Below are 25,157 nucleotides of genomic sequence, written 5' to 3' on the forward strand. Positions count from 1 at the left end.
GATTTCAGGATGGTGCTACCAGCCGTTTAGAGGATGCAAGTGATGCAATAATTGACAAGTTTGAAAGTAGGCATCTAAATTGTAACTTTATCTTTTTCTAACAACTTTTTATGTCCACATGTGTTGTCTTTTAAATTTTGTTAATTTCAGTTAGTTATCGTCTCTGAGTTAATACATAGTTTAGTTAATATTCTTGTTTGTTTTCTTGTATTAAAAGTAGTCATCTATATTCTTGATAACAATTTGATGTTGTAACTAGTAACTAACGATTGTATACTTTTTTATGAAGCAAGTAAAACGGAAATGACATAAAGCTGGACAAGTGGACAAGTAGTTTAGTTAGATTTCATGTCTTTAAAAAGATATATTAAGGAATCGAAGGGCGTGCCCATGTAACAGTCAAATCTTGTTCTTGTTATTGTTCTTGCCATTGTTGAGTATAATGGGTTTTTTTTAGTTTTTTTTATTATAATCTTATAAGTAACTAACAATATATAATAGTAAGTAATTATACGTGTAGCTGCTAAGTTATATTTACATTATACATTACAAATTTGGTCTAAGCGTATTTAAAAGCACACATTAACCTCATTTGTTTTCTAGTGGATAATATGATAGTAATTTTAGTGTTATCTCAGACTATGTTGAATAATCAGGATTTGCTTGTAGATTAAAGGAGAAGACATGACAAACGAATTTAGAGATACGAAGTATATGACTTCGAGACCTTGGGGGGTCCGATACAACGCTTTTGCATGGTCCAAGGCAGTAGCAAACCCATGATTTTTTTTCTATGGGTTCACATTTTTCGGTGGTCAAAACCAAATGTTAGATCATTCTGTCCTTTCGGTTCGGGTTAGGGTGATATGCTTGTCCGATTTCATCTATTTGATTAAGATGATAAGATAAAATTGGTTTTTATTCGGAGAGATCCCATGAAATATCTTCCAATTCAATTTCTTAGGAGTATTATTTGAAAAAGATGATGACTCAAACTTTCGTTTAATAATTGTTCCATTAGCCCTTAGACCATGTGTAGTGGCAACGTTGCCACCAACGTTTTGACCGAAAACGCGGGGGGGTACACCCCCCCCCCCCCCCCCGCGTTATGGGATATGTTATTTTGGCTGCGTTGTATACAAAACGCAAGAAATGGCACACAAATCCAAAAAAATAGCTGTTGGGGCCATTTGGAGCCGTTGGGTTTTTAAAAAAAAAAAAATTATATTAATATCCGTTGAAGATATATCCGGTGTGTGTGTATATATATATAGATATATACCGGTTGGTGGAGGATCGGAGTTCATTGAACAGATGAGGATGAGGATCTCGAAGCTCTTGAGGATGAGGATCAGAGTTCGTTGGTGGAGGTCCGGTTGGTGGAGGTCCGGTGGTGGGGATCTGATTGGAGGTCCGGTGGTGGAGATCTGATTGAGTGTTTGTGTTTGTGTTTGTGTTTCATATTTGATATAGGTGGGTGGATATGGTTTGAGATAGAATAGTATTATTTATGTTTTTTTATTTTTATTTTGATGTATTTTTTTTTTAATTTAGTTTAATGTATTTTTTATTTGGAAGTTTAATGTAATTTTTAATTTTATGTTAATTTATTTAAATGATTTAGTATTTAAAAAAACAAATAAAATTAATAATGACTGGGCGCCACGTGGCGCATAACCCCTGGTAGTGGAGAGTTATGACAACAGCATGTTTTTGTACAAAACCATAACTCTGACTGGACGCCATGTGGCGCATAACCCCTGGTAGTGGAGCTTTACGACTACACATGGTCTTAGACCAGTGTAGTCGTAAAGCTCCACATCCAGGGGTTATGCGCCACGTGGCGCCCAGTAAGAGTTATGGTTTTGTACAAAAAACAAGTGTAGTCATAAAGCCTCCATAACTTGGAGGGGGGGCGGTGTTTCCAGAGTTATACACTTGTTTTTTGGTGTCATTCTCAACGTTTTATATACAATGCTTGCAAAAATGAAATCAACATAACGCAGGGGGGGCGGTGTACCCCCCGCGTTTTGGTTCACAACGCTGGTGGCAAAGCCACCACTACGGGTGGTCTTAATATCAAGTTTTAACATAACTAAATCAAGTAATCAACACAACTAAACAAGAGATTGTTGGTCGTGAGAGGGTGAAATTATTGGAGGGCAGAGGCTGGAATCGAGTGTGATTCATGAATGGTCTATAGGTTTGGATGGTTTATCTTATAGATAAAGTCATAAAACTCAAAAGTGATGGTTTAGAAAAAAAAAATACCAAAAATCAGGTTTAGCAAGACTAGAACTCAATAGTCAACACCTTATCAAGGTAGAAGGTTCAAGGGATGTAGAGGTAATATGCGACTACAACAACCTTGAACTATTTGCTATGGGCTCATCAAAATTTTCATATATCACTTCTAAGTAAAATTTTAAAGTCAATTGATTCGTGTGACCATGTTGCTCTTAGCGGCTCTACCCCTAGTCCAATAGATAACGACACTGGTTGGATTGCGTTAAAATAAGTAGCAAATTTTTATTGCTTCGTAGAAACTTGGTTACTACAAGTCTATAGCAACCAAATCAGTAGCAACTTTGTCTACTTGTAACTAATGAGCTAAGTAAGTAGCAAATGATATGAGGTAGCATCTTATAGTTTGTTAGGATCTTATAATTTGCTCTTTAAAAAAACCATTTTTTGTCTTACCCAATTATTGATTTTGTCACACGCTAAATACTTTAAACTAAGAGTAAGCTCTATACAATTCAACGATATATTCAAGTTATACGAAATCTATAAAACCTACATAACATGTTTTTTTCCTATTTTTGCTATCTAGTTAAGTTTTTAATAAATTACCAATACACCCTTAATATTAAAAGGAAGAAAGTATAAAAACCCAATCATATCAAAAAAAAAAAAATTCATTCTATCGATTGACATTTCGTTGTCTCTCTTCTTCTCTCTGTCTCTTGTCACAGTTTGGTATCTGGATTTGCATAAATCGATTTGCTCTCCACTACATCAATCAATTTGATTTTTGAGAGATTTTGACATGAAAGCTGTAGAAGCAGTTTCCCACCCTCATAAGAGTATGTTTGTAGCTTGGCTATAAATGGAATTTACTTGTATAATTTTTGTTTTTTGTTTTGAGTAATTGAGTCTGTTAAAACTTAACAAAACTATTTTTGTGTAGAATATGTACGAAGAAACAAAACAAGATATAGACTAGTTCAAGTGAATGACATGGTAGGATTAGACAAAGACGTCTCAGATAATTTAAATACCTCGGCCAAGCAAAAAATAAAAAGGCCAGTATGTCTTAACGAAATTTTTTTATTCGCTAACGTACATGGATAAAACTTTTATCAACGGATTTATTATAAGTAGAAATCATTCTAAGTATGTACTTATTTCATAAACCATAGCAAATAACCTTATTTTTAACATAAAAAACATATCTATACTATATATAATGCATCAAAGAGGGACAAATTAAGACACTAATTTTTAAGAGATTTACAATTGTTTAAATACAAGTTAAAACCTAAAATAAGGGTAAAGTAGCAATTGTAGCATTAAATCTCACGTGTTTTCCAATTCTCTTCAAAATACTTACAACTTTTCCCCCTCAACTTTAATAAACTTTTATAAATATAAAGAATAGTTATAAGTCATTCATCTTTTAACCATCTATTCTTTATAATTTTCATTTTTAACCCAAATACCCTCACAATTTTTAAACGGTCGTAACTTTTCGTACGTTAATATTTTTTTAAAAAAATTGCACCATAAAAAACGAGCATTTAATTCTCTTTAATTTGAGTATGATATTGTCATAGTTTCTTTTCAGTTAGAAAAATAAAATTTTACGTATAGGCATTTGCCGTCCGATTTTGATGGTAAACTATGAGTCAAGCCAACGGTTTTTTGTCACCGAAAACTGAAACTAGACCGTTGAAAATTGAAAACCAACAAAACCAAACCATTAACAACGCTTAGGTTCCGTTTTCGTTTGTACTTCGATATTAAATTGAGTTAAAATAAGAACTATGAATCTACTTATAACAATAAATGGTTTCACGGTTACAAACAAAACAACAAGCACCTATAAATCTACGTGATTATCAAGGTCAGTGTTTCCCGCTGCATCGCGCGTGTCACACCCCCATTCTAGGCCTAGGAGTGTGAACCATAGTTGGGTACCATATTTGTAAATAAATCAGAGTAGCGGGTTATAGCGGAAGTCTTTATAAAAACATAAGGATCGATAATATAAAATATTTTCATTGCAAAAGAAAAGACAAAAGTCTCGTTTTAGTATTTACTTGTTTATAGTTTACAAAACCATCATATTTTAATATTTACACAAAATTATCCAAGCCAACGGATTCTTGAGCTGCTTCGTTTTGCAAGCTCTAACTTTGGTTACCTGCAAAATGTTAATAAAATACGTCAGCAACGAATGCTGGTGAATATGCTGACGCTAAAATATTTTCTTTACTTAATTACCCCTCGAGACCACGTAAGTCTCAGCCCATCTTAGCTTAGGAATAATCAAGTTAAAACAATCATCATAAACTTGAGTCTCTGCACTAGGTCACCTTAGCGAAACACCGCAGCGTTTATGACATAACTTAGGTACCATAAATATACACATGGTCATTCCCCACTCGGACGTAACTTAGGTCCGGCCCATCGTGGCTGGAGGTCGTGACCAAGCGTGGTGCAATGTGCCCACCGCATTCCACATATGTAAGGATCCAGACAAACGTATACCATAGCATGAGGGCTGGCTTATACTCTTATTTATAATGTTTTTAGAGACACCAAGCCTCATGTAAAGTTTTACACATAACACGTTTGTTTGTTTGAAAACAAGTTTGTAAAAATGGGGCGTATTCACCTTTCGATGGGATCGGCTTCCAACACCGTCCGTTAGTCTTTCTTCGCTATCTCGCACCTATAGTACGAGTATAACATTCATTAATCGGATACACGATCCGGCTTAAGACCTTTAGTCTTATCATCTCGATGAACCTGTAGCTCATTATTTCTTTTACTTTAAAACCTTTAGTTAAAAAGTAATTTTATAAACCTTTAGTTTATATTTAAAAACCCGACGTTTCTTCTTCTTTAAGAAACGTATTTTTTTTATTATTTAAGTATACTCATTACACTTAAATAATATATTTTATAACAAAAAATAATCATATACATATATATATTCACATATATACTTTCATCTTTCTTTTATTTATTTTCTTTGTTATACATTTTCTTTCTTTTTATATTCATCGAGTATAATTCCGACTTAGGGTATTAAGCCGTTATAATATTTTATTATTATTTTGGGTCGGGCATTATGCCTACCTTGCTTAGCTTAATAATACCCTTCACACTCGGGCAACACTTCGACGCTACTTCGCTTTTCAACGTTCACTTGATAAACACTCCTTTCCGCACTTGGCACGTTTCTCGAGACACTTTTGGCACGCACTTCGAGGAACCACCGGGTCGTCGGATAACACTTCCTTCTTCTTCGGGATGTCGGGGAGTGGCACGTAAATCGAGGTAAACGGGCACGGAAAAAGAGGTTTCGGGGTACGTTTATCGTGACGGATCGAGGGCACGCTTTACGAGGTCTAGAGAGAGAGTAGTGAGAGAGTGAATGTGTGAGTTTTGAGATGTGAGGAATGAATCCCGTAGCTGCTCTATTTATAGCCAAAATAGGAGCCGCCTCACGTGGCGACACGTGGCGGACGTGTTGCCACGTGGCAGGAGGCATTGCCACCGTGTGCCACATGGCACATGTGTCACGTTGTGTCAGACACCCCATCGCGGTACGCGATGGGTGTCTTTCTTGACCCTATCGCGTAGCGCGATGGGTAAATAAAACAGATTTTACATTTTAGTCCCTGGAGTTTGGAAATTGGCAGAATTGGTCCATTGACTTTGAAAACTTGACATTTTTGGCCCGAAATTTACGTGATGTTACAGCGCGGGCACCCATCTAGTATATGTAATATGTATATAAAAGTTTGTGCCCCCGAACCTTATGTGTCCCGGCCGATGGTGCGGCTCGCACACCCTCCAAGCCTCCCGTGAGATTAGATGACCGGCAGCCCGCACGTTGATGGTGTAGCAACTGTTGACGCTAGGGGTGTTCAAGAAATCCGAAATCCGAAATCCGAAAAAAACACGAAATCCGAACCGAAATCGAAACCAAAATAAACCGATCCAAATTCTTATTCGGATATTCGAATCGGATCAATCCGAATATCCGAATAACTAATTCGGATTCGGATCGGATTCGGATATGAAAATTTTAAAAATTCGGATTGTTCGGATTATACGGATATCTGTTTAATCCGAATAAAAACATGGTTTTAGTGCTATTTTTCGGTTTGGTATATTTATTAGACTATTATTTGAAGTTTAAACTTAAAATTTGTGTTAAGAGTAATTCGTATTTTTCGGTTTATATGTTTATTGTGATTATAAACTATTAAATGTTAGGAACAAAAAAATATGAAATTTTTTTAGGTTTATTTCGGATTATTCGGATATATCCGAATCCGATCCGAATTGAATTTGGATAGATTCAGATCGGATAGGAATATTCCTAATTCAGATCGGATCAGATTTCGGATATGGTCCAAAAATTTTCAAATCCAAATAAACGAACCGAATAACCCGAATAATCCGTTATCCGATTCGACACCAAGAGTTGACACCGCGGACAGAGCGTAGGTTTTGATGGCGGTGGGCACAATTTTCCTTAAAACTATGTTTCATTTAAATATCATTTCCCTTCACTTTACCTTACGCGCCTTCTTTCATTTTTTCCTATTATATGCTTTCATAGGGAAAACTTAATTTAAATTTATTTGGCTGCAAAAAGAATATTATATAATAATAATAGTCAAAATGTTAACAATCATAAAGTGCACGTAAATTAACTTATTTTGAGTTAATTATTATTTTTCAGAATGAGCTTTCTCATGTAAGATTGGATAGGACCGAGTCCAGAATATCGGTTTCGACCGATTGGGTTAATTAGAAGATTTATTTCATTTTGATACCTCATAACTCATTTAACAGATTGATATGTTTTTATTTTTAGTGCTTTATAGAAAGTAAAAAGTGTTAATATGTCAGCTCGCTTAAAGATATAAGATTCTTTTATTTATATTTATATTATTTTGAACACATATTACTTTATTTCTACCTTATTTACAAGGGTCGTTGGATTAGGAAGAGAGTAAATTACCATGTATTTGCTCTCATTTATATATATATTTATTTACAACAAGCTTGCAAAATAGTTTATTCATAAAAAATGCTTAAAGAAAGAGTAAAAGACCATGAATTCTCTTTGAAACGGTCGTCTCTTCCTAAACTACACCTCAATTTGGAATATTATTTATAGTTAAAAACAGAGCATGCTTAATCAAAAGTGAAAAAAGAATAAAGTACATCAAATAATATCTTAACCAATTTTCAAGTCAAATTAAGAACTTTAAAGACACATAGAATAACTTATTAGCTCATACAATGCGAGGAAAGTTCAATAAGTAACTAGATTTAATTAGAAAATGATGAAAATATTATGAAACAGTCACGTCATGTAAAGTAGTTATCTCTCTCCGACTTTATTTGGCAATCACAATATAATCGTTATGTTTTAGATTCTTATAGTTTTGTATCTAAAGTTATATTAAGCATTGCGATGGTTCATTAATTAACTGTTGTAACGGTCGCCATATGCTAACAACCTACCTAAACATTGTGGTGGTTCAATCACTTATAAAAAAAACATCATATAAACTGATCTTAATATAGTTTCTTACTTTAAATTTCACACAAAAGAATCTTACGTTCTTCTATAAATCATTTTCTTTCTTATCCGATTATTGCTTTAGTTTATGCGCGAAATATTTTCCGACAACAAACTCATTACACGATTTAAAAACTTATCAACAAAATACCATATCTAAAACCTTTGTCTACACAATTTAAGTAACGTGTAAAAATATTGGTGTTTGTATTTAGTATTCCACTATATCGAATCATATTTTATGCCAACCATATCAAAATCCAACCAAACAATTTATATATATTAGTTATTGCAAAACAATAAATCATAACTTTTTAACCGTAGATATTATTGTGCATCCAACATTACCTCTCCATATTTAATTTCCAATTAAATAACAAAACCGTATACTGTAGAACATATAATATTATTATTATTGTTATACGTGGCTCCAGTCAATAAAAGGAAGCTTTTTATAAGCCACTTGGAACACCATTTTATTATTACTCTTCCGTTATAAAAACAAGAATCCTTCCAATTCTTGCTTTCCGATCATATTAATATTCACAGACCCTTTTGCTTTTCATTAATTCATATTAACTCCGGCGACAATGTCGTCTGGCTTTCCCGGCCGGTATCCAGGCTTCTTCAATAATATTATCTCCGGCTCTTTCATCGGAAAACGATCGTTAGCTGAATTCCAACAACAAAACCAGTTCCGCCAGCAACCACCGGTTTATTTGAGAAACGTGAAACCCAGAGTTTATAATTATAATAATAATATTAATAATAATAATAATAATCAACAGACGCCGGATGTTTCTTCAGTTTCTAATATGTCTTCATCATCTTCTGTTTCTCAACTGCGGTCAGATACGTTGAGTCGATTACAACAAATAGAAAAAGAGCTTTTGTTTGACGATGAAGACGACGTAGGTTCGGGTGTGACAGATAACAGCGACTGGCCCGAAACGGTTCGGAAGTTAATGAACCCGGTTCAGGTGAAAAAAATATCTCCGTCTCCAACGACGTCGTCTTCATCTTCGTGTGCGTCATCTTCAGCAACGGTTTCGTTAAAGCAATTAATATCGGACGCGGCCGAGGCGATAACGGACGGGAAGTTGGACCATGCGACGGAGTTAATCACGCGCGTGGAACAATGTTCCAACGCGCGTGGGACTCCTGAACAACGAGTAGGATTTCATGTAGCGTCAGCTCTACGGACGCGTGCGCACGTTGGACTACAGTCCAACTCGACGGAGTTGTTCCAAAAGGAACACATTATGTCGACTCAATTGTTGTACGATAAGTCCCAGTGTTTTAAGCTAGCTTTTGTTGCGGCTAATAATGTTATTATGCAAACGGTGTCGTGTTCGGGTCGACCTGAGAGAAATATTCATGTGGTGGATTTTGACATAGGGCACGGGTTACAATATGTTTACTTGATTCACGCGATTGCTGCAGCGCGTAGGGCTGACAACGGGATACCTCTTACGATAAAGCTGACTACGTTTAAACATTTCGGTAACGGAGGCGTGGAAAGGTTGACGCTTGTTGGTGATGGACTTAAATTGCTTGCGAATAAATTTGGGGTTGCTTTTGTTTATAACGTTTTGGATTTTAAGTTATCGCAAATTAGTAAACAAGGATTAGCGATTGCAGACGGGGACGTTTTGGCGGTGAATTTCGCGTTTAAGTTGAATAAATTCCCCGACGAAAGTGTTAGCATGGAGAATCTCAGAGACGAGATTCTCCGTCGCGTGAAGGCTCTGGCACCATCAGTGGTGACGGTGGCAGAGAAGGATTTGAACACGAATACTGCCTCGTTCACAGCGCGTGCGAACGAGGTGTTTGGTTATTACGAGACGTTTGTGGACTCGTTCGACGCGACGATCCCGAAGGATAACCTGGACCGAGTTAAGATTGAGGAAGGACTGAGTCGGAGAATAGTGAACTCGGTTGCGTGTGAAGGTAGGGACCGTGTTGAAAGATGCGAAGTGTTTGGCAAATGGCGGGCCCGGTTGAGGATGGCCGGGTTTGATCAAAAACCGGTGAGTCAAGTTACGGTTGACTCGTTGAAGTCAAAGGTGAACTCGGGGACACGTGGCAACCCGGGTTTTAGTGTGAAAGAGGATTCGGGTGGGGTTGGATTTGGGTGGTTGGGAAGGACGCTCACCATTGTGTCTGCTTGGCAATAAATTTTTAAATTAATTGATTAATGTATTATAGGTTTAATTATGATTATAATTAGTTATTTGATGTTTGGGTTAGTTGTGTAATTGCACCTAAGCAAAAAGGAATAAACGTGGCGTTTGATTGTGGGGTCAACGTGTAAAAGTTGGTACTTGGAACCTACAAGTTTGGGAGCATATGTGTTCATGTATACATTGTTTGGTTTAACATCTTTGTACATGTGTGTTTAACAAAGGCCTTTTGGAAAAGTTTTAAAATTAATGTTTTAAAAACCATTCTTTATTTGTATCGGTTTGGCTAAAAAAATGATAAAACTGGTTTAATTGAATGTAGCGGGAGGTTTTAAAATTCAACACAAAAGATAACACAGAGTTGCATAATTTTATAATTAAAAAAGTCATCCGAAAATTAATCCATAAACAAAAAACAATTCAAAAACACTCGATTTTATTGTAAATTATTTCCAATTAAATGGTTGAATGTCAAATTGCAACTTAGAATATTGGAACAAAATGCAAGTTGCAATACCATTTGGGCTCTCCATTACGCTAGAGAATGGATTTGAGATTGAAGCTTCAATAGGCAATAGCTCTTGTTTAATTGACTACGTTTTGTCTTTCAAATTTTAATTGTCAGTTACCAGAAAGATAGAAATTGAAATCAAATAGTTATAATTGTTTAGTTAAAATATGAATTTTTTTAAAAATATGGGCGACAAATTGTAAAAAATCTTTTGGGCTAAAACCAGCTTAATGGTTTAAACCAGTATTTTAGGAAAACTGGCCGATTTGAAGTTTTAGTATGGTGAGCCCATGTACGAAATCCATTTATCAATTCAACCAGCCAGTTAAAACCGGTTTTTACATCGAGCTGCTTTGGGCTTGAAAATAGTATAACCGGTTAAATCATGTTGTACCGGGATGTTCAACTGGGTTGACTAGTTAACCCAATAATTTAATAAAAATGCAATTTCAACTCAAAAATAATTTAAAAGTACATTATTCCATGACAAAAAAATAATAATCACACAATAATCCTGGAAAAATAATCCATAAGAACCAAAAGCGGTTAATCCAAAAGTACATTATTTAATAATAAAAAATAGTCCACTTGTTTACGATAGTTAATATATTCATTTAAAATCTTTCAGTCTTTGCGGTTTAGCTAGGCTAAAATTGTAATCGCATGCTAAAAGTAAAAACGGGACACTATTTTTTTTATAGAAAAGTCTTGGGCTTAAACCGGATCGTGGTTTAATCCAGTGTTTAAAGAAAAACCAGTGGTTCAGGGAGCATAGCGTATCCCCAATAAATCAAGCTCAAAATTACCCTTACTTGGAATCTGGTTCAATCGGTTTCAGCCTGTCTTTACCGATTTTTAAAACATTTGGCCCTTTTCAATTTTCTTAACATGTGACAGTGAATTTGGTAAAATCAAAACAAACCATACATGATTAAATGCTTGTCAATTATCATCTCCTAACTGATTTTACAACATATATTATTTAATAATAACTTTGTAATTGTCTTTACGTGTAAAATATAAATTACTGTGGAATTAAAAACATATTTAACAGCATATTGTTGCGTACACTTATTTGTAAATGTGTCACATACCGCTCGTTAGAAAGTGGGCATGGACCTTTCTAATGTATGTTTTTATTGCTTAGGTGTCAGCAGTGGCGAATCCAGGAATTTTTTTTAGGTGGTTCCCTCTTAATTTATAAGGTGGTTCCTACGCGTCTTCTATATATCCGTACACTATTATTTCGAAACTCGGGTGGTTCCGGGGAACCACCCGTTTGTATGCTGGATCCGCCCCTGGGTGTCAGTCATTAAAGGGCTCCACTATTGTAGTAGTTTGGTGGGTTTTTTTTAAAGAAAAGTTATTATCACAAAATTTTGTATGATAACTTGCTAGATCTTATCAAACCAGGCCAAAGTTTATGTGGTAGATGAAAATGATGTTATTAAATTTTTAAATAAAATGCTAATAGTTTAACAAAATAACAAAACTAGTCTAACTTATTGGATTACTTTTTCTTTAATAAATGGCTAATAAAGTTAACCATCCATGTATGCAATGTTTTATGTATATGTGGGAAGATAAACACGACCAAATGTGTTGCTTTATAGAACTTAAGTTATCTATTTATATTTGTAATTATAATTACAATTCAAATGTTGTAAAATAATTTTGTTTAGTGGTTAAGAAAATCAGTTTTATACAATCGTTATTGGTTCGAATACGACAGCAGGTAGAACCAATTTAAAGCGCCGTGTTTACCGACATGTGATCTTAAAGAAAAGAGTCGGTTGAACGACTGAAACTTTGTTTCCACCATTGACCTTCGGATAAGTAGTAGATAATTTCTAACCTCTACCGTTTTATAAAAAGTAGCATAGTTAGTATAGGAAACATGTTTTTTTTTCCAACACAACATCAATGAGTTCCTGGCACTTCATTAAATAAGAATTCTAGAATTAATATTTCTACAAATAATAAGAAAATTATATTTAACTTTGTTTAGAGTAATTTAAACAACCTAATATGTTAAACCATTCTAAACACAATTTTGTGCATATGCCAAAAAAAACACTAATTAACATGGACATTTGAATATACTAGTTGGGTGCTCGCACGATGCAGCGGGGGCACGCGCAACTCCACAGTGAACGCATAGTCCGTGTTGGTACATACGTCACCTGGTGACAGTGCACATGTAGCCTAAAATTGGACCGCGTAACTCGTGCAAAGCCAGTTGCGTGTTATCAAATATTGAACACACGTAACCCGGCTGGAATGCACGTTACCGACATTGGAACATGCTTAACCAACACCACGCGTGTAATTCATGGTGATTAACAGTGTAGGGTGCTACGTGGGACTGGACACGTATTTATCGGGCCCGGTATATTTAAACAACGGTATTTGCGTAACTTGTAACGAAAATCAAAAGGCACACATTAAATATACATTAATTTGAAATACATCATTTTTCTAAACCAATCTGTTTTGGCCCCAAACCTATTCTGAGTCGACATTGTTCTGACCTGGCCCCTTTCGACTCGAACTCGAACCAAATTAACCATTTTTTGTATTGACTCATTCCTACCCTATTGTACTTTTACAAATGACCTGAGCTCGCCCGACTCAACCTGTTACTCGGTTCTAAATCGTAAGCGCGTAACATGTTATCGTTTTAAAACTAAAAAAATTATAGCAATATCATACTCAAATCAAAGAGAATAAAATGCTCGTTTTTATGATATATTTTTTTTGAAAAAACATTAACGTGTGAAAAAGTTATGGCCGTTAAAAAGTCATTGGGTAGTTGGTTTTTTTATGGGGCATTTGTGTAACTATTATTAAACTTTACAAAAAATGTAATGAAGTTGAGGGACTAAAGCTGCAAGTTTATGTTAAAAGAAAGAAAGATGTAAAGAATTGAGTTTGGTACATAGAGGTCCCTAACTCATGTTTTATATATAGTATAGATAATTATTAAATGTGAGTATGTTGTACCTGTACGGAATACTTACTATTCATTTATTCATTTAATAAGAATGTTTTAGTTGTTTAAATAGTATAATGATGCTAACCAGCGGGGCTTGCCTTCATGGCCATGAACATGATGGATGACTCGGATGTTCTGGGTTCGAATATTGATTCCGACCGGATTTACCATATCATTAAAACTTGTCGTGCCTTTGTCATATCATTAAAGAACATATGAAACGTTCTAAATGTAATGATAGGACCAGTAATATATATCGTGGAAACGATATATATGTATTGTAAAATATATATATCCATGAGATATATATGTATAATAAATAAACTTGTGTTTAATATAAGAAATTTGTTAAATTTCAGTTAAAAGACATATTGAAAAGAAAATGTCTGAACAAAGCAATAATAACGAAAATGCTCGTAAAGAGAGAGAGATAAAAGCTAAGGGGAAAGGCCCCGAAAATAAGAGAGAGGAAGATATTCCCGAAAAATATATGAACAAAATACAAAAGATGATAAAAGATGCTGTTAGAGAAGAATCTTTAAATAGGACTCATTCTAGGCAAACTAGAAATTCTCGATCTGCTAATCCGTCTGTTCATCCCTCTCATAAATCCGAAAAATCCCGTCCGAACCCATCTCATGTTGAAGAGAGTGTACATGAGTCTAATGCCAATGGTGATGTTAGACGTGAGTTTAAGAAACTCAAGATAAGTGGTTGTTCTTTTAAAGACTTCAAATACTATGGACCAAAAGAGTTCCATGTTGACAAGGGAGCCATTTCAACTGTGAGGTGGCTAGAAGAGATGGAAACAATCGTTATCCCAAGTAAATGTTCCGAAGTGGAGAAAATCCAATACTCTGCTTTAATGTTCAAAGGTGAAGTGTTAGAGTGGTGGAATGCTCTGTTAATGAGCAAAGGAAGAGATGTAATGTATGGTATGAGTTGGGAAGATTTTAAAGCCTTGTTGATGGCTAAGTTCTGTCCCATGCACGAAACCGACCAGATTCAAACGAAATTTTTGAATCTCAAGGTGATTGGGACAAACCTCCGCGAATACAATACTAAATTCCATGAGTATTGTCGCCTAGTGCCCCAGCTGGTTAACCCCAAGTCCAGCAAAGTCACGAGATATATTTGGGGACTTCCGCAGGAAATCCGCCACATGGTAAGGTCTCACCTACCACAAGCCGCTGACTCTGCAATGGAGTTGGCCGGTTATTTAATGAGCGGCATGGTTCGTAACAAAGAAGAAGACAAGAAGGTTACGATGCCAACAACTCAAGGAAGGACAAGTGGAGGAAATAACCGATTCAAAAGCAAGGGCGTGAACCAAAGCCGATTCAATTCAAACACTCCACAATGCAAGACTTGTAAGAGGTATCATAGGGGACGTTGCAACTTTGCCCCGCCTTCTAAAGTGTGTGAATCATGCAATCGCACGGGTCATGATGCTGCGGATTGCTGGAAAAAGAAAATGACTTGCTACAACTGCAAGGAAATGAGACATCTAAGCTTCGAGTGCCCAAAGAACAAACCCGTCGGTGGTGGTGCTGGTGGAAGTGGCAAAGACAAGAAAGGAAACGCTCGAGTCTTCGTACTCGACACAAAAAGGGCCGCCGACATGCCGGAAACCATAACCGGTACGTTTCTAGTCAACGACACCTATGCTAGAGTTTTATTCGACTTGTGCGAATTTGAGTTTTATAGATTATAGTTTCTGTAGTCTATTAAATGAACCATTAACTAAATTAGATAAAACTCTAAGCGTCAAGACTGCTAGTGGCGAAATCGTTAAAATCTCCGAAGCTTTTGAAAACGGAAAAATCCTTTTAGCTGGTTATATCTTACCTATTTGTTTGTTACCCATGAGTTTGGCTGGTTTTGATATTGTACTTGGTATGGATTGGTTATCCGATAACCATGCCCGTATCATCTGCAATAGCACAATTGTGGAACTCCAAGCCCCCGATAAATGAACAATTTGAATTGAAGGGGACAAAGACGCTGGCCAAGTTAGCATAATCTCCATGATTAAAGCTAACAAATGTTTGAATCAAGGATGCCTCGCATTCATGGCCTACGTCACTGAAGAGTCTAAGCCAAAACAAATTCAAGACGTCCCTATCGTTTCTGATTTTTCTGACGTCTTTCCTGATGAACTTCCTGGAATTCCTCCCGATCGTGAAGTAGAGTTTAGAATTGATCTTATTCCCGGTACTGCTCCGATCGCCAAAGCTCCATATCGCTTAGCGCCAACCGAAATGAAAGAGTTAAAGAAGCAACTCGACGAGCTACTTGAGAAAGGTTTCATTCGACCAAGTTCTTCGCCTTGGGGAGCACCAATTCTATTCGTTAAGAAGAAAGATGGTTCCATGCGAATGTGCATCGACTATCGTGCGTTAAATAAAGTCACAATCAAAAACCGATATCCACTCCCTCGTATCGATGATCTTTTTGACCAACTTCAAGGTGCTAGTTATTTTTCTAAAATCGATCTTCGTTCCGGCTATCACCAACTCAAAGTCCAATCTGAAGACATTCCCAAGACCGCGTTTCGAACAAGGTATGGACATTATGAGTTCACGGTCATGCCATTTGGACTTACTAATGCTCCGGCCGCATTCATGGACATGATGAATCGTATTTGTAAGCCTTACTTGGATAAATTTGTTATCGTCTTCATCGACGACATACTTATTTATTCTAAGTCCAAGGCCGATCATGAAATCCATCTTCGAACGTTGCTTTAAATTCTTAGGACCGAGAAGTTGTACGCTAAGTTCTCAAAATGCGATTTCTGGATGCACGAGGTGCAATTTCTTGGTCATGTCATTAACGTCAACGGTATACAAGTGGACCCCGCTAAGATTGAAGCTATCTCTAAGTGGGAGGTTCCAAAGTCGCCAACCGAGATCCGAAGTTTCTTAGGTTTGTCCGGCTACTACCGTAGGTTTATCGAGAACTTTTCTCGAATTGCTGTTCCCTTAACTTCTTTAACCCGTAAGAACATCAAATATGAATGGGGAACGAAGCAACAAGAGGCGTTTGATATACTTAAACAAAAACTCACCCAAGCACCTATTTTGGCCTTACCGGAAGGTACTGAGGATTTTGTAGTCTTTAGTGACGCATCTCACTCGGGTTTGGGATGTGTACTAATGCAACGCAAGAAAGTTATCGCTTATGCCTCTCGACAACTTAAAGTACATGAAAAGAATTACACGGCTCACGATCTAGAGTTAGGAGCCATAATCTTTGCACTTAAGATATGGAGGCACTATCTCTATGGAGTAAGATTTACCGTGTACACTGATCATAAGAGTTTGAAACATATCTTTGATCAAAAAGAATTGAACATGCGCCAACGACGCTGGATGGAAACTCTCAACGACTATGATTGTGAGATCATTTATCACGAAGGTAAGGCCAACGTCGTGGCCGATGCCTTAAGTCGTAAAGAGCACGAAAAGCCAAAAAGAGTCCGAGCGTTAAGGCTAGAAATTCAAATCGATTTTATCGAGCAAATCAAATTGGCTCAAACTCAGGCAATCAACGAAAACCAAATTTCTGACGAAAAACGTAATGGTACCATTGACTCGTTAGTCAAGGGTGATGATGGTATCCTTAGACTCGGGAATAAGATTTGGGTACCAATCATTGAAGGGTTGCGTGAGAAAATTTTGAACAAAGCTCACAAGTCAAAATACATTATGCATCCCGGAGGTGATAAGATGTACCACAACCTAAAGGCGAACTATTGGTGGAACGGAATGAAAAGGGATGTCACTTCGCATGTTGCGAAATGTTTGACGTGTTTGAAAGTCAAGGCTGAACATCAAAAGCCTTCGGGATTGCTTCAGCAACCCGAACTTCCCGTTTGGAAGTGTGAGTTAATCACTATGGATTTTATTACTAAACTCCCGAAGACGACTCGACAACACAATGCAATTTGGGTGATTGTGGATCGTTTAACAAAATCTGCACACTTCATACCCATAAATGAGTCGTATTCTATGGATAGATTAGCGTGTATCTATGTAAACACCATTGTCGCTTTGCATGGGGTATCGCTATCTATAATATCTAACCGAGACAGTCGATTTACGTCTCATTTCTGGAAAAGATTCCAACAAGCTCTGGGTACGAAGTTGAACCTTAGCACCGCCTATCATATACAAACCGATGGGCAAAGCGAAAGGACTATTCAAACGTTGGAAGATATGCTCCGCGCTTGTGTGATAGACTTAGGTGGAAGTTGGGATGACCACTTACCCCTAATGGAATTTTCATACAATAATAGCTATCACGCAAGTATTCAAACCGCACCATTCGAGGCGTTATATGGTCGAAAGTGTAGGACGCCCGTATGTCGGTCTGAAACCGGAGATAATCAATTATCTGGACCCGAGATAGTCCAAGAAACTACCGAAAAAATACTCCAAATCCGTGAACGACTTAAGACGGCACGTGATCGTCAAAAGAGTTATGCCGATGTCCGTCGTAAGTCGTTAGAATTTAATGTCGGTGATAAAGTTTTATTGAAAGTCTCGCCTTGGAAGGGCGTTGTTCGCTTCGGCAAGAAAGGAAAATTGAGTCCTCGATTCGTTGGACCTTTCGAGGTACTTGAACAAATCGGCACTGTTGCATACCAATTGCGACTGCCCGAGGAAATGCAAGGTATACATAATGTATTACATGTTTCGAATCTGCGTAAGTGTTTGACCGACGAATCTTTGGCGATGCCATTGAAAGATGTAGAAATAAACGAAAATTTAAAATTCATAGAACGTCCAATTAAAATTGAAGATTCGAAAACAAAGAAATTGAAAAGAAGAACTTTGAAAATTGTGAAAGTTAAATGGGACTCGCGTAGAGGGCCCGAATATACTTGGGAACTCGAATCGGAAATGAAAAAGAAATACCCCAACTATTCTTGTAAAGCAATCTCGAGGACGAGATTTGTTTCAAGGTGGGGAGGATGTAACATCGTGAAAATTTCGAGTTCAAAGTATCAACTTTTCAAAGTCTAGGGACTAAAATTGCCAAAATCTAAACTTGAGGGTTAAAAATGAAAATTTGGTTTTCCTGACCGATCGCGCTACGCGATGAGTCAAAAGAGACTTCCATCGCGTATCGCGATGGGGTGTCTGACAAAGTGTGACACGTGTGCCACGTGGCACACGGTGGCACGATGTGCTGCCACGTGTCACCACGTGGCGACACTGTTGCCACGTGTCGACACGTGGCATACCTATATCTCTGCGTCATCAAGGCTATATCGCGGTACGCGATAGGCTTGCCAGGGACCTATCGCGTAGCACGATGGGAGACAATTTTTCGTCTATAAATAGCGGCCATGAGGAGTTCATTTCTCACATCCAAATCTGCTCTCACATCTCACTACTCTCTCACTAGAATACCTAGAAGTTCGTGCCTCGTTTCCTCGATAAGTGTGCCTCGAATATTTCGTTTGTGTACCGACGTTTCCTTGAAGTTCATACCACCCTCCACCCTCATTCATCAAGAAGGTGTTATAATGGCGAGAATCCTCGAAAGTCGTGACCTCAAGTGTTAAAGATTTGGCGTTCCTCAATTTGCGTGTCGAGAAAAGTAAATCGGCGTCGAAGTGCTGCTCAAGTCCCTAGAGTTTCCATACGCCATTAAGGTTTGGCGTAACATCGAATTCAATATAATTTAATATTATATTCCAGGCTTAAGCCTTATGTCGAGGTTATACTCGATACCTCGATAAAAGAAAAGAAAACATAACAAAGAAATGAATAAAAGAATGAATATTGAATATTGTTGGATACGTATATATGTGTGCAAGTATATATCTAAATATTCTTTGTTATGAAATATTATTTAATGAATAAGAGTATTCTTAAATAATAAGAGAAAAGATTACGTTTCTTGGAGAAGAAGAAACGTCGGGTTTTGAATATAAACTAAAGGTTTATAATTTACTTTTAAACAAGAGGTTTTTAAGTAAATAAGAATTGAACTAAAGGTTCAATCGAGGATTGAGATATAAGACTAAAGGTCTTAAGCCGTATCGTGTATCCGACTAACAAATATTTATATTCGTACTATAGGTGCGAGATAATGAAAGGGAAAGACCCTTGGACGGTGAGTGAAGCCGATCCTAAAGCGACAAGGTGAATACGCCCCCAAACTTTTACTTATTTTAAAATGAGTCAACTTGCTTTAAGAAATTGTTTACAAGGAACTTGGTGTTCCTAAAACCATTATGAATAAGGGTATAAACCTAGCCCTCAGGCTGTGGTATACGTATGTCTAGATCCTTACATAGGTGGTACTATGCGATGTATGTGCATGATCGCACCACCCTTGGTCGTAGGATGCTCTCCTGCAGAGAGTACGACCGTTGTGTATATTTACGGGTACTTAACTAAGTCGAACGCTGCGGTGTTTGCTGAGGTGACCTAGCGTAGAGGCTCGTATTTATAATGTGTTATTTGACTTGGTTATTCCTAAGCCACGTTGGGTCGAGGCAGGCGTAGCCTCGAGGAGTAATTAAGTAAAAGAAAATATTTTTGCGTCAGCGTGTTCACCGGCATTCGTTGCTGACGTATTTTCTTACATTTTGCAGGTGAACAAGTTTAGTGCTTGGGATATCGAAGTGCTTTGTATATAAATCCGATGGCTCGGATTTCTTTTGTAAACTTAACATGGTGGTTTGTATTTATAAACATATAATCTTTTGTTAACTTAAACGGGTGTTCATAATCCCGTCTTTTGAATGTAAATATAAATTATACTTTTGATCCTTGAAGTTTTATAAGTCTTCCGCAAATAAATGCAGCTCTGATTTATTTACAAACACGATACTAACTTATGGGTCGCACTCCTAGGCCTTAGATAGGGGTGTGACACCATATTGGTAAATAACAGTCCCATTCAACTTAACACTTGTCGGGTGGCAGTTCCAACTAAAGGTGTATTTGTTTTTAATGGTCCCTGACTAACGAAGCCTTAACTCCGTTAATATGATGCTGAAGTGGCATGCGTTGTTGTCAAAAATCTGATTACGTGGCAGCTTACGTGACAGTCTTTTCTTTTAATTACTCTCTCTCTCTCCCCACACCTCTCTCTCTCCGTGTCTGTGTGTGGGTGTGTAATGTCCTAATAACGAAGGCCACTTAGGGCATATACCACAAAGATGAAGCCAACCGCTGTCAACAAATGCAATAACCGACAATCCGACCTGGTGCTCCGGCAGTCCGATGAACCACCACACGAGCGCCACACCCGGTAACGACTAACGACGGGTCGGAAAATGTAAAATACACCAGTGATTTTGGGTTTTATACCATTGACGAAACATCATATTGTTCCTCTTCCTTACCGACCCGAATATGCCGGCTCCTTACTACTTGAACCAAAGCACCATGTTTATTAACCGGGTTTTGTTTGACGGGTCAGGTATGCCAAACGAATTGTCGGACTATGTTGTTTAGAATGGAATGGCAAGAGCTTGATGAATAGAGGTGATTCGGGTTCCTTGTTGGAATCTATGTGTAACAACTCGGATTCTCCATATATTATACCTGACCCGCTTTTATGTTCGGGTTATTTTATCAAATAAAATACCGTATTTATCGAGTTAAATTAATTGTTATAATATTAATTTTAATTATTTATTTGAAACATATTTATAACTTTCATTTCTATACACAATTCACCATAAACTATAGTTTTACCTCTTTATGTTTCCACATCATAACTCTAGGAACCAATCTTTCTTTAACCCGTTTGTTTGCTTGAACCTAAATCCTCGTAATTAACTTGGAAATTGATCTGTACAATCTTTATATTACCTTTTACGAGCATCACCGACGTGGTTAATTAAGAAATTAAGATCAGCTTGATACAAATTTGTTTATTATAACCAACCGTCTATACTCGTTTAGGGTTATACCATACAACAATCATTATAATTCAATTAAATCGTGGTACATGATCCTTATACAATCGTCTATGAAAGCCCCATAACGAATTGGATTCACCATCGCCTAAAATATCGGTTCTTGTTCTTGTCCTTGCTGGCTGCACATCAATCAATTAACCCATCGTTGTTCATCGTGAAAGGTAATCACTTATATGGTTAGAATCACCTTTGATCTAGTCCGACGATTATATGAAAAAAATTTCACCATTAAATTTAATTAATGAGTCATGCCAGAACTTTATTTTGTGTATTTAACTAAACTCATGAATATTGTTTATGCGAATACAAAAAAATTTAGTTAATACAATATGTAATAACAAATGCTACGACAATCTTAAAAATATAATATCTTAAGTTCTATATAAATTAAAAGCATATAATAATAATAATTAATAATAAATAAGCAAGTCAAATGCGAACCTAGTTTAAAAATTCACGCAGGCCGCAAGGCAAACTTAAGCTTGAAGCTCATATAGTTTATACTACTTTAAAATGTTAATATTTTCAAGAATTAAATAGATAAAAGGATCAAAAGTGATGTTGCATCAGGACATGTACTTCAGTATGCAATAAATAGAAAATAAGGTTGGGGGGTGAAAATAACTACAATCTTATTAATGTGTAGGCAAGTGATGTAATGCCTTGGAGCAATTTATGAAATGCGTCAGTATTACAGTGTGTGTGACTGCATCATCTGAATCATTTAGTAAATTTTCCATCGGTAATATGTTAGAACTTATGGCTTCTGTCTACACCATATCTAGCAACTTATGTCTCCTTTATTCATGGGCATTTGTACGAGGTGTAATGCATGTAACACAAGTTGTTAGAATGTTATTGCGGTACGGCATTAAAAACTAGATTCTCTCTATGTGGATGTTGATCAAGAAACACATTCTTTAATAATAGAAGACATGACAGAGGATTACTAAAGTTAATTAATATCATATTCCTTTTCTTTGTATAATGTTTAAGATTTTAGTGACGATTGATTAATTTTTTATCGGTAAAAAAACTTAAACCAATATAAGGGTCGTCATTAGAGGTCGAGGGTTGTGAGGGTTAACGTTACATATCAAGATTTTTGAGTGTCAACATTATAGTTGAGTGATGGCTAGGGTTTAATGGCAACTAGGATTCAAATGGCAAAATGAAGAAAAAGAAAGGTGTGGTGATACAAATATTAAGATCAGTCATAAAGTGTTGAATGATGATAAAAGTTTCACATGAAGCCAAGATGAAGGAGATATAGGTCAATAGTGTTGGAACGGCCAAGTAGTTAAACAACAAGATAGGAGGCAATCAAGAGACAAATAGGGTTATATGGTGATTATCACCCCTCGTTCGGAGAAAATAAAAAGAAGTTGCGAGGCCTACTGATTGATGAGTGCTAACTGGGTCGTGTTCAAGAGCTAAACCCAACACAAAGCTGAAACACGACTAGTATTGAATTTACACAATTCCTTAACTATTAATTTCAATGAAAGTGCAAACACTCTACAAATAAAACTAATATATATTGGCAACTTTACTAAAAGCTAAAAGAAAACCATATATAGCTCAAAACTTCAAACTTTAAATATTAACTATGCCATGAACTGTTAGAATAGCCCGATGATGCACTAACATTCTTTTCTACTATACGACATACAATCTCATAAAATACATGTTGAAACCGTCATATTAGTATTTTACATCATTAAGGCTGTTTAACTTAGCAAAAACATTTGAGTTCAATAACATTACACCCGTTTCAATTCTTCAAGATCAATAATTGTTTTAGAGCAAGCCTAATCTGTATAACATTATATGGCTTTTGGTTTGACAACGAATGCATGTAGTTTTTCACTAAATGATTGTGGTGACTTGCTACATGTCAGGGTAATCTCCATGACATTGGTGGCTTAAAAAAGCATGTTAAGTAGGGATGAAAAAATGGTATTGGGTACCGGTACAGACTTTTTGAAGTATCTAGACCGGTACGGTCCTGGTATTTCCCAAAATTTTGCTTTTAGAAACGGTTTTGGAATCAGTATGGTACTGGTATTTTTTTTTGGCCTTTGGTATCGCTTTCGGGATCAGTACCGGTATGGTTCACCCACTTAGCGTAAAAGTTTCATTCTTTTAGTATAAAGTTTCGTGGACGCTGATTCTTTCTTTACTTTGATTTGAAGTTTATTCAAAACCGAGCTGTCTTTTCATCACAACGCTTGAGATGATAATACTTGTTACCTCTTAATTTTTGAACCTATCATAAATCCATCATATCACAATAATAAGTTATATACAAAAACACAAGTGTTATACACAAAAGAATTCTAATCACTCGGTCGAGTTTCTTCGTTATTAGTTTCTCATAGCATAACACTTAACTATTAAATTTTTACGTAGTTCTTGCAAATTATTTGTAATTTTTCAAACTCTATATATTACTTTTCTTGAAATTCTGAATCATGTGTATAACTCTTCCAATTACGTAAATCAATAGTACAAGCCGCCCTCAAAGGTAGGGCATCGTCTTCATCTAAAAGAGAACTTAATTTAATTTTGCAGCTCTTAACAGTCATTATATTTAATTTGGCAGATAATATTACTTTAGCTAAGTTGTTAGATTTCAATAATAAACCTCTTTTCAAAATTAATCAATTAGGCACATATAAAACTTTTATTGGGTAGACAAATTAACTTTCGCAAATCTAAAATCATTATTCATGAGTCTGATTTTATTGCATGTAAATATTGGGTTTCAGCCCATTTGAAGAAAAGAAACATAAATGGTGGCCCAACTAAAAGACTCATTCAGCATTTTGTATACTGTACCCATTAAACATGTATAATGTAACAACACTCGAACATTGAAAGTTGTAAAACATCCTCGATGACGTTATTAATCAAACATAACAACCTCAAAGTTGTATTAAACCAATTTGTTCTAAACAATCTCTAACTCGTAATTGATCAAAAAAAAGAAAACAACTTACCGAATAAGAGTGAATTAAAAAACACCAAATATTATGGTTAGAACTTGTTATTTGAATGATACAATATTTTATCTACAAATACAATTATTCTAATTGACCGACGCATTTTGTGTTGGGTCGGTTACTTGAGCCATACGTAGATAGGGGTGTAAATGAGCTTGAGCTTGGATTGTTTTGACTTATAACAGCCTGAGCCTAGTTCATTTCAATTTTTTTTGTAAAGCTCGAACTCATCTCATAAGATGTTTTTTAAAGCTCGGGCTCGACTTGTTTGTTATTTATTTAACTAATTTACACATGTTTTTAATTATTTTTTATATTATTAAAGAGAACCCTTAATCGAGCCTAAACTCGGCTTGAGCTCGTGTAGCACCTTAAACTCGGCAAAGTCCAGCTCAAGCTCAACTGTAGTGTGAAGTTAATACATAGAAGTCCAAACGAGAGAGAAAAAAAAAGGACACAAGGCTCCTGAAAGACTCTACAAGTCTAGACGAGCTTCTCATACAAGTTTGGAGCTTAAGCTCAATAACTAAACACACATTATCTGAGACTAGGGCTCAGCTCGAGCTAAAGAAAAAAAAAAGTCTACCTCATTTTGAACTTGTTATCAATTCTAGTTCGAGTAACTCGCAAACAACTCGTCTCTGTTTACACTCTAACCATAGATTTTGCTCAACCCAT

At 36.3% G+C, this 25,157-nt stretch overlaps 1 protein-coding gene across 1 annotated transcript; it reads left to right on the top strand.

Annotated features, from left to right (window-relative positions):
- Positions 1-8,146: 8,146 nt before the first annotated feature.
- LOC143598988 (scarecrow-like protein 8) lies at positions 8,147-10,251 on the top strand. The gene has a single exon (XM_077077062.1). It carries the CDS (start codon positions 8,425-8,427, stop codon positions 10,009-10,011), a length of 1,587 nt encoding a protein of 528 aa, XP_076933177.1. The 5' UTR covers positions 8,147-8,424; the 3' UTR covers positions 10,012-10,251.
- Positions 10,252-25,157: the final 14,906 nt, after the last annotated feature.

This window comes from Bidens hawaiensis, unplaced genomic scaffold (assembly GCF_021521415.1).
Source record: "Bidens hawaiensis isolate Kalapana, Puna unplaced genomic scaffold, B.hawaiensis_p1.1 tig00051343_1, whole genome shotgun sequence".
Taxonomy (NCBI): domain Eukaryota; kingdom Viridiplantae; phylum Streptophyta; class Magnoliopsida; order Asterales; family Asteraceae; genus Bidens; species Bidens hawaiensis.